Source organism: Austrofundulus limnaeus, unplaced genomic scaffold, assembly GCF_001266775.1.
Source record: "Austrofundulus limnaeus strain Quisiro unplaced genomic scaffold, Austrofundulus_limnaeus-1.0 Scaffold21, whole genome shotgun sequence".
Lineage (NCBI taxonomy): Eukaryota > Metazoa > Chordata > Actinopteri > Cyprinodontiformes > Rivulidae > Austrofundulus > Austrofundulus limnaeus.
Window position 1 is genome coordinate 1,771,136 of NW_013952423.1, and position 9,217 is coordinate 1,780,352.

Sequence of the window (9,217 nt, forward strand, 5' to 3'; positions counted from 1 at the left end):
ATCCTGAATTTCTTTCTCAGACTTTCTTTCTCAGGATCCCGACTTTCTTTCTCAGGATCCCGACTTTCTTTCCCAGGATCCCGACTTTCTTTCTCAGGATCCCGACTTTCTTTCTCAGGATCCATTTTAATTTTTTTCCACCATGTCCCCTAAGGGGCTCTGTAGTTTTCTGTTTCCACCTTCTGCAGTGGCTAAAAGATGAAACATGCAGGCAGCAGCTAAAGCTAGAATAAACAAAAACAGAAGCTAAAAGCTAAACTCATGTGATGAGCAGCTCAAAAACGATACAGAATTAGTTTTTATTGACATGTTTTGCTGTGATCTGTTTTTCAGTCTTCAGTATGGGCAACAACGCGTACGGCCAGTGTGGGCGGAGCATAGTTGAAGAGGAGGTCTACAGGTGTGAATTAAATAGATGTTTGTTCTTGTGTGGCTCGGTCAGAACAGAAACGTTTATTTGTTTTTTTTTCAGCGGAAGCCACCTCGTCCACAAGATAGATGGGTTCAGCAGCCGGGTGGTCCAGGTGAGACCGGTTCTGGTTGTGTCCAGGTGAAGCGATGCAGGGATTTGTGAGCTTGTTTTGTTGTTTCCCAGGTGGTGTGCGGTCAGGATCACAGCCTGTTCCTCACAGAGACGGGGAGAGTGTTCTCCTGTGGGTGGGGGGCCGACGGACAGACGGGTCGGTCCGATTCAACCTTCTTTGCTTTAAACCACAGAAAACATTCGTTCTGAATTATTAAAGCCACCTCTGTGCTTCTTAAGGTCAGTTTGATGGTGGTATTATGGGATGTTTCAGGTTTGGGGCACCACAACGTCAGCTCCCAGCCCGTGGAGGTTGCAGGAGATCTGGTGGGCGTGGAGGTGCAGCAGGTCAGCTCGTATGGAGACTGCAGCCTGGCTGTGTCCAGAGACGGACAGCTGTTTGGCTGGGGGAACTCTGAGTACCGACAGCTGGCCTCGGTCACAGAGTCCACACAGGTGAGGGGGTGGGGGTCCACACAGGTGAGGGTTTTCATTGGTACCGCCCACTAAAACTAAAGCACAAAACTTTTGAGGGTCAAGATTTGTTGTGGCTACAGGGTGAGTCAAAAGTCTCAGGACACCCTTATTTCAGAAACAAAAAGGAAAATATCTCATGAATTTAAAGTCTTTGTGTTGATGCAGATTATTAATCTGCAGCCTGAACACCTTCAGTTCTCAACTTAGTTAAAACTTTGAAGGCGGCGGTGAAATGCGTCCTTATGTTTTCTGTTTTTGTTCAGATCAACACTCCTCGTCATCTTCCTCTGAGCGGTTGTGGGAAGGTGGTCCAGGCGGCGTGCGGCGGCACGCAGGTGGCTGTTCTCAACGGTGAGTTTATAAAAACACAGATTATTTCCTGACGAGGTCGAAACGCTAACGATGTGAACGTCGTTTGTCCAGACCAAGGCGAGGTGTTCGTTTGGGGCTACGGCATTCTGGGAAAAGGCCCGAACCTGTCGGAGTCCTCCACCCCGGAGAGGATTCCCCCCACGCTGTTCGGACGCTCCGAGTTTAACCCCTCGGTGCCCGTGGCTAAAATCAGGTGTGGCCTCAGCCACTTTGCTGCGGTGACGGGTAAGACCTTGATACAAAGAAAACTTTATTTATAAAGCAGCTGTCAGACAAGCTGTTCTTTTATGATCCAGGCTGTGTCTAAAACCAGAATTTAAAGACACGTCTTGTCTTGGCTCCGCCCCCTGAAAATTCACATTTTATTTTATCCAGGGCAAATCAAACATGTCAACGTGTTATTTTTAGAATATTTTCTAATAGTGTTTCAATGTTTTTCAATTGGGAGTCTCCTGTACACCTGATCTATTTAATATTTATTATATTTAACAACATAAATTTGTTGATTTAGATGATTTTTTTGCTCTTCAGCAGCAGGAAGACAAACATAAAATATTTACTTTGAGTGAAATTCTCTTGTGATTTTCAGCTTCCTGTCTGTTTTTCCCTCTCAGATCAAGGTGAACTCTTCGTTTGGGGGAAGAACACCAGAGGCTGTTTGGGCATCGGGAAGAATGACAATCAGTACTTCCCGTGGCGGGTAAGAAAAACGCAGAGTTCTCCTCAGAACTAAAGTTTTTATTATTTCGGTGCTTTAGCGTGGTTCTGTCTCGGTAAAYGCCGATCTGAAACAGAACCCGGCGGTCCATTTTCTGTTTGGGCTCAGGACCTGATAGAAATCTGCGCTCCTGTTTCCCCCGGAGAGGTTTTCAATTTAGCCGCACAGACTTACATTAGCATTTAAACAGGCTCGAGCTGCGAGTCTGAAAATAAATATTCCCTCCTCTCCATGGATGGATCTGCTGCTGAGGGAAAAAAAAAGTAAAAAAAAAGGTTTATTTTTTTTACTTAGTGAATGATTTTCTGTTTGTCAGGTGACGGTGCCGGGCCAAGTGGTGGATGCAGCGTGTGGCGTCGACCACATGGTGGTGCTGGTGAAGTCCCTCCTGTGAGCTGCTGGTTTGAGGATAAAAACACCAGATGTTTGTTCAACCAGAACAAAAACCAGAACTGCTTTGTCTTTCTGAGGATTTGTTTGGAGTTAGACATTTTTTTTAAAACTCAAACATATAAATAAAACTTCTGAAATGTAAAGTTTTTACAGTCGATCTTTAAACCAAACAGGAGTAACGAGGATCAGCTCGGTGAGTAAAAACTGAACACAGAATTAAAAAAGAAAAAAAGTTTATTTTGTTTCCACACAAGAAGCTTCAAATGAAGTCATGAACAAATTTCATTTGAAATGGAGTCAAACTGGTTGCCTTCCTGGTTTTAACACTGATAAAAACTCATCAGGCTGCGGGAGGGGGCGGGGCTTGGTGGAGAGAAATCAAAACCTCAGGTGTCCTCTCTGTTTTCACATCAGTACAGCAGGTCAGTGGGGGTGGGGGAAGACCTGCATTAAAGTGCAGTCTGGAGCCGGACAGGGGCAGCTTCAGGACCTAAAGGGACACCAGGGACCGGCGGGAGACTCGTCCTGTCCCTGCGTGAACCGTAGCTTATTTGTGTTTAGCACGTCGTCAAAAAGTGGCTCAGTGATTTTACAACTGCAGARTGGAGCGTTTTCACCGTCTGGACTTAAAGTTCACGCTGCGAGCGACAAATGAATCAACTTTAGACATCAGAGCTGGAAGAAGATGCAGTTTTTCTATGTTTTTGTAACATTTCATCCATCGATAAATGAACACAGAAACTCATCCGTTTTTAACTAAATCCAGCAAGTGGTTAGATAGTCCTGTTTTTTAAAAATACTTCATTTATAGATGATTTTAGCTCCAACCCTCTAATAGTTGGAACCGACTGCATCAAACGGCAGTAAAGCTTCTGGTAGTGAGCAGTTATTTATTATAGATGACACAAAAACATATAAAAATCTGCATATTTTGAAAGTGAATATGGTTTCAAATGTAGGAATCAGTTTTTAGGAGCTTGATCTTAATTTTAAATTACGAGGACTATAGTTAAAGCTGCTCTAAACAGCATCTTACCTGCTGTAGATAGACCTTAGTCGTTTTAAAACGACTCAAATCAAAGTTTCAGATAATTTTATACTCAAATATCCCTATAGGAAGTGCTACAGCTAGCTGCACGGTCATGGATTTGTTTGTAATCGACCATATAAAGTTAAACTGATATGAAATCAGATTTTAAAACAGCAGCTGTCCACTTTATTGCATTATTTGATTAGCCTTTTTAGACTTAGCCTAAATACTGGCAGCAGCAGCTAGCCGTAGCACCTCCTGCTGGGATAATGCGCTGTAGAGGTCTACAACTCAGATGTGCTGCTCGCAGCGTGAACACAAAGTGTTGACAGTTGTACTTCATTTAAAGGCGGGGCTACAGACGTGTTGGAGTTAAAAACAGAACCGTCTCCTTCAATTGCACACGTGGAAAACAATCAGACAGAAGGCATCAGGCATTCGAACATCTTGGCACTGAGGAGAGAAGGACCTGTGGAGAGTTCGATAAATAGACATCTTTTCATTTCAGAATACATTCGTCATCCTTCCTGCAGAGGATTTATGTAACGTTTACAGTGCGGAGGGGAGGGGGAGGGGAGGGGAGCAGCTTCAGAGGTAAAGAAACTTTCAGTTTGGTAAACTAAAGAGAGAAACTGCCGGCAGGCCGGGACCACTCGGAGCTGACCCACCAACATGCTCTTGGCACTTTTTGAACAGAACCACTCTGACGATCCTCCGCTCACGGCGCCGCGCTCTCCGTCCGCAGAGCTCGGATCACGCTTTGKATGTTTTCTTCAGGAACCTGCCGGAGCAGAACCGGACTGATGAGCTCAGATGTTTTAACGAGCGTTCAGATTATTAACCAAGCAGAACCTCGTCAGCCTAAAACACCTCACATCTTTAAAGTGGTTCACATGAAKCCCTGCATCATTTAGGTTTCTCTGCTCCAGCTCCTGAACAAACAGGTGATCAACAGGCTTCTGCAGAACTTGAAGAGTCAGGTTTGTTGGAGCAGTGAAACAACTCAGTTTGACTGAGGGAAACTTTAAGATGTCCTGGAAGTGTTCTTGTCTCGCTGTTCTTAGAACCAGAGTTTAATATAAACAAGTAAACGCTGAGCAGCTTTTATTTTGAAAGGATCATAAAACATCTGCCTGTAAGAGCTAACTTCTTTATTTTAATGTTTTCAGTTGAGCTGTACAGGATGCGTGAGTCGTCACATCAAACTRAGGATTCTCAAGGTAGAAAAATACAAAGTGTTGATTAAATGTTTGAATCATCATCGTCATCATCATCTACCACTTGTTTTAAATTAAATATATGAAGATAAACAAAAGCTGGCAAAGCTTTTTGTAGAGGTCTATAAAGTATTTCGAAAGAAAATAAATAAGTAAAAGTAAAAATACTTTTACAGAAAATGACTTGGGTAAACATAAATCTCACATTTGAGAAAAGTAATTAAGTATAAGTCATAAAAATGTTTAATCAGGAAAGTAATGTAAGGTATTAAAATTTAAAGTAAAGAAGTAAAAGTATCAACTGTAACAATAAAAAAAATACTTGGTAAAATTGCAAATCCTCAAAAAAAGTAAGTGTACTTTGTTACTATATACCTCTGATTCTTTCTACATCTAAATGTAGCTTCATGTCATTCTGACCAAATCTGACTTCATCCTCAGTTTAGTGTGACGAGTCACAAATATTCACGTTTAGTTATTTGTGTCGACAGGAAGTTAATCAGCCAATCAGACGGCAGCGATTCCACGCTCTGAGCCAGGTAGACGAAGTGAAACTGGTGCTCCTAAATAAGGCAGTACAAAGTAAAAAGTACCAGTACTGAGGCCAGCGAGTGGTACAGAGGTTTACTGTAAAATAAAACTTTCTTTGTGTTTTTCTTACCAGAGCGTGGTCGAACTTGAAGGTACTGATGTAATACGCAGGAATGTCAGCTGTCGCCAGAGGTTCTGATATYTGAGCCACGATGCCGCACTCGTCTACAAAACGAGTTCAAACAGACGAGTTTAAATTAAATAATTATTTTACCAGGAAATACTCGTGTGTTTTACCATCAGAGTATTTTAAAATACTCACCAAATCCTAAAGGCTGTCCCCCGATCCGAACCATCTTCCAGAGCTCCCCGGAGGCRCTGGTGAAAAGGACGTTGTTTGGAAACCTTCAAAATAAAAGCACTTTTTATAAAGTCTACACATTTTATTCTGTTTTCTACCTAAACCAGTCAAAATAAAACTATTTTTATTTTAAGAGAAACAGGAGTAAGTAGAAGAAAATCCAACACGTTTAATAAAACCCAGATGAGCTGCAGCGGGTCGGTTCTGTTCAAGAATAAAGTAGAATAAAYTAGTTGAACTCTCCCTTTAAGACAACATATTCAGTCTTATGTAAAACAAAAAAAAAGGTCCTTGATTGTTTTTATTGGACCTCGTCGTGTCTGCAGCCCACCGGAGCACGGTCCGGTTCTGATCGGGTTCTGTTTAATGAGGGAGCAGAACCGATGAGTCAGAGAGTCCAGAACACGGCGTTCGCCCGAGTGCTTCCTCGTCGCATAGCAACAAGCTAATCACCCCCTCAAATACCAATCAGGAGCTTACCCCACCCCAACAGAACCCTCCTGACCCGCCGGACTGAAACAGAAGCGTTCTGTTTGTTTTCTGCCTCACCTCTGAGCCGTCTGCTCGTCCATCACCAGAGAGATGTAGCCTTCGATCAGAGAGAACGAGAAGAACCGGATGTGAGTCGAGTCCTCGCCCGACGCTCCCGCCTCTTTGGACCTGGACCAGAACCCACAACACCTTAAACAGTGTCCTGACCTAACTTTATTGTAAATTACTAAGATAAACTGAATTCAGTCCTGTATAAAGTACCTTAAAGTCATACTTTGATAAAAGTTAAAGTCTCCTCTAAGAATATTACCTGAGTAAAAGTACAAGTATCTGATTTTTTTAACTTAAATATCAAAAGTAAATTTCTGACTTAAGTATTAAAAGTAAAAGTATACATATATATGTATTTATACACACAGACATATATACATATACATATATGACATAAATCTCAATGGAGGTGAGATTTGAGAGTTTTTTTTGTTTGGGCTGGAAACTGTCAGTCCAATCTGGCAACCCTGTAAGTTCATTCTATCCAGGAGGCACAGTTTATCAGGATATTATTATTATTTTCAATTCGTTATTCATTTCATTTAAACAAAACAAATAATTTTATATACAATAAAAAGAAAAATATAAAACAACAAATAGCCAAAATGATATAGGAGAAATGACTTTCTATATCTTACCTTTTTTAAAAAATGTAAGTAGAAGTAAAAAGTAGGCTGAAAAATAATTACTCAAGTACAGATACACAAAATTTCTACTTAAGTACAGTAACAAAGTATTTGTACTTAGTTACTTTACAACTCTGACTAAATTGAATTAATTGTATTTTTTTTATCAGATTATAAAATAAACTGTTGGTATTTTTGACGTTTTAAACTAATCCTATAACTACAGTCAGTTTGAGGAGGCAGATAGCTCAGTATCTGTAAATTTAACCTGTATCTATTTATTTTCTTTTTTAATTCATTAAAACTCATGGATGAGGTCGGCTGCAYTGTAAAGAGCCTGCAARCATGATGCTAATCACGTTAGCTTTCCTGTCAGTGTTAAATTAGCATCTAYGCTAAGTGCTTGTTGAAACKATACAAAGCAGTGTTTAAATTAAATTGTGCCAGCGGGCGGCAGAGGAACTCACCCCCCGGAGTAAAACATGACGTCCATGAGCAGAGTGGCCACAGAGGGCAGTGTGTCTGGGTCCAAGCTGGTCACACAGAACATGTTGCTGGGGCTGGACAAAGGGTGGATGATGGGCCGGGGCACTGGAGAGGACAAGACCAGGAGAGATTCTGTAATAAACTTACAGACTTTAAAACATCCACACTCAACCGGTCACTCTAACGTCATCTCATGAAAGGGACCCACCCAGTTTYGGTTTTATGAACCCGTTGGAAACTCCCAGCTCGTGAGCGGCGACCGTTTCTCCGTTGACGACTCGAAGCAGCGTGAACTCGGAAGACAGAGTGTGCATGACCATGGGCAGGTCGCGYTCCCGGACCTGAGGGCGACAAGAGGAGCTGAGCTGGAAGAGGAGGCGCAGGACACAGGACCGTGTCTTTTTTTTTTTTTAAAGAAAATATGTTTTTATGTTAGTTCTGACGCAAACACCATGCTTTAAAGCTTTAGTTTCACACAATAAAAACTAAAACCATCCAGAGGAAACTAAAGTTCAGGTTTTCTCCTTTGAGTCAGAAACATGATCGCTCATTGAAACAGCTGAACTCATTATATGTGGTATATTTTGCTGACAGGTGTGTTTTGTACAGCTGGTGTGACGGAGGAGAAATGTTTTCTTTTTGTTGGTCTCTCTGGTGAACAACAACAGCCGGCGTCGAGACGGGAAACAAAACCYGAGTCTGTTAAAGGCCGAGCTGCTGATCCTCTTTACGTAACAGATTATCAACACGGACACAGCTTCTTCTTCTTTTTTTTTTTTATTTAGACGAGAGAGAGAGAGAGAAGAAAAAAGAAAAGAAAAAAAGAAAAAGCCTGTGCTGGTCATCAGATCTTGTTTTTCCAGAAAAGCAAGGCAATAAAAGCCTCCCTGTTGCCCGAGAGGCTGAGAATAAAAGGATTTCCTGTGAAATAAAACCTCAGCAGGACCGAGAGGCGAGGTGGATAAGATCCTCCAGTCCTGCCTCCGGACAGAGCTGCAAACAACAAAAACAAACGAGACGCCGCGCTGAGGAACCACAGGCAGTATGAGGAGGAACGCACGTCGCCCAGTTTTATCATTACATTATGCTCTTTTTATGTGGAGAATTAATCTAAGCTCCTCCCACTTTAGCTCAGCATCTGTGAAACTAGCTGCAGCAGCCATCTTTAAATTAGTTAATCCTACAGATCAGGACTATTAAAGTGGCGGCCCGTGGGCCACATCTGACCCACCAAAGAGGTCCCTCACACACAGGGAAGAAATTATACCTAATTTGATATAAAAAAGATTTGATATTTATGATTGAATGATAATACTTGTTGTGTTGCATGCTGCAGTGTTTCAGCTAACATTAAGAGATTTATTGGAGTAGTTGTTTTCTGACAGTCCATCCATTGTTAGCTGGGATATTTTGCTAACAAAAACAAACACAGGTCTTTCGCCTCCAGGTGATAAAATGTTTATCTCCTCTGTTGTCAGAACACCAGGTGAATGTTTTGCATTTAAATCAGCTGATCTGTTGGTCCAGGTTCTCTTCAGTCCTGATTCTGGTCCTGTAAGTCCTGAAGGATCCGCTCAGTGCAGGAGAAACATCTTAGGTTCTGTCTGCAGCTTTTATGAATATTTAAACAATCATTTAGTAAAATACAGAAGATTTTAAGCTTATTTCTGTCCGATCATCAGAAGCTCCTCCCCCTCACTCACCAGGATGAAGTCCGTCTGGTACGTGGACAGCATGAAGACGGAGATGTTGTGGTCGGCCAGCGGCGCGATGACGGACTTGGCGATCTTGGTGACGCCGATGGGCTGCGAGCTGGAGGCGTTGCCGCCGCCCGACACCACGTTGAGGGCCAGCCAGGTGGCGTCCGCCACGCTGATGAGGTCCGACTGTGGCAGCTCTGAGAACACACACACACACACACACACACACACACACACACA

The 9,217-nt window shown here is 42.3% G+C and overlaps 2 protein-coding genes across 5 annotated transcripts in view; one reads left to right on the forward strand and one right to left on the reverse strand.

Moving 5' to 3' along the window:
- The window catches only part of rcc1l (RCC1 like), a gene marked incomplete in the record, with an annotated part of 5,093 nt that extends 2,467 nt beyond the window's left edge, over window positions 1-2,626 (forward strand). The window contains 8 exon segments of the mRNA XM_014004025.1: window positions 334-400; window positions 473-524; window positions 596-680; window positions 798-979; window positions 1,264-1,351; window positions 1,424-1,597; window positions 1,987-2,072; window positions 2,407-2,626. Of these exon segments, the coding sequence (XP_013859479.1) occupies window positions 334-400; window positions 473-524; window positions 596-680; window positions 798-979; window positions 1,264-1,351; window positions 1,424-1,597; window positions 1,987-2,072; window positions 2,407-2,484 (812 nt within the window).
- A 73-nt stretch (window positions 2,627-2,699) lies between these two features.
- The window catches only part of castor2 (cytosolic arginine sensor for mTORC1 subunit 2), a 13,124-nt gene continuing 6,606 nt past the window's right edge, over window positions 2,700-9,217 (reverse strand). For 3 of the 4 annotated variants that reach the window (XM_014004030.1, XM_014004031.1, XM_014004029.1), the window contains 7 exons: window positions 8,981-9,174; window positions 7,486-7,618; window positions 7,259-7,382; window positions 6,172-6,282; window positions 5,584-5,666; window positions 5,392-5,486; window positions 5,138-5,293 (listed from right to left, as the gene is read on the reverse strand). In XM_014004030.1, the coding sequence (XP_013859484.1) occupies window positions 5,186-5,293; window positions 5,392-5,486; window positions 5,584-5,666; window positions 6,172-6,282; window positions 7,259-7,382; window positions 7,486-7,618; window positions 8,981-9,174 (848 nt within the window). In that variant the 3' untranslated portion in view covers window positions 5,138-5,185. Of the gene's footprint in view, window positions 4,295-5,137; window positions 5,294-5,391; window positions 5,487-5,583; window positions 5,667-6,171; window positions 6,283-7,258; window positions 7,383-7,485; window positions 7,619-8,980; window positions 9,175-9,217 lie in introns of those variants that run through there. The other variant, XM_014004032.1, reaches the window with a different exon arrangement.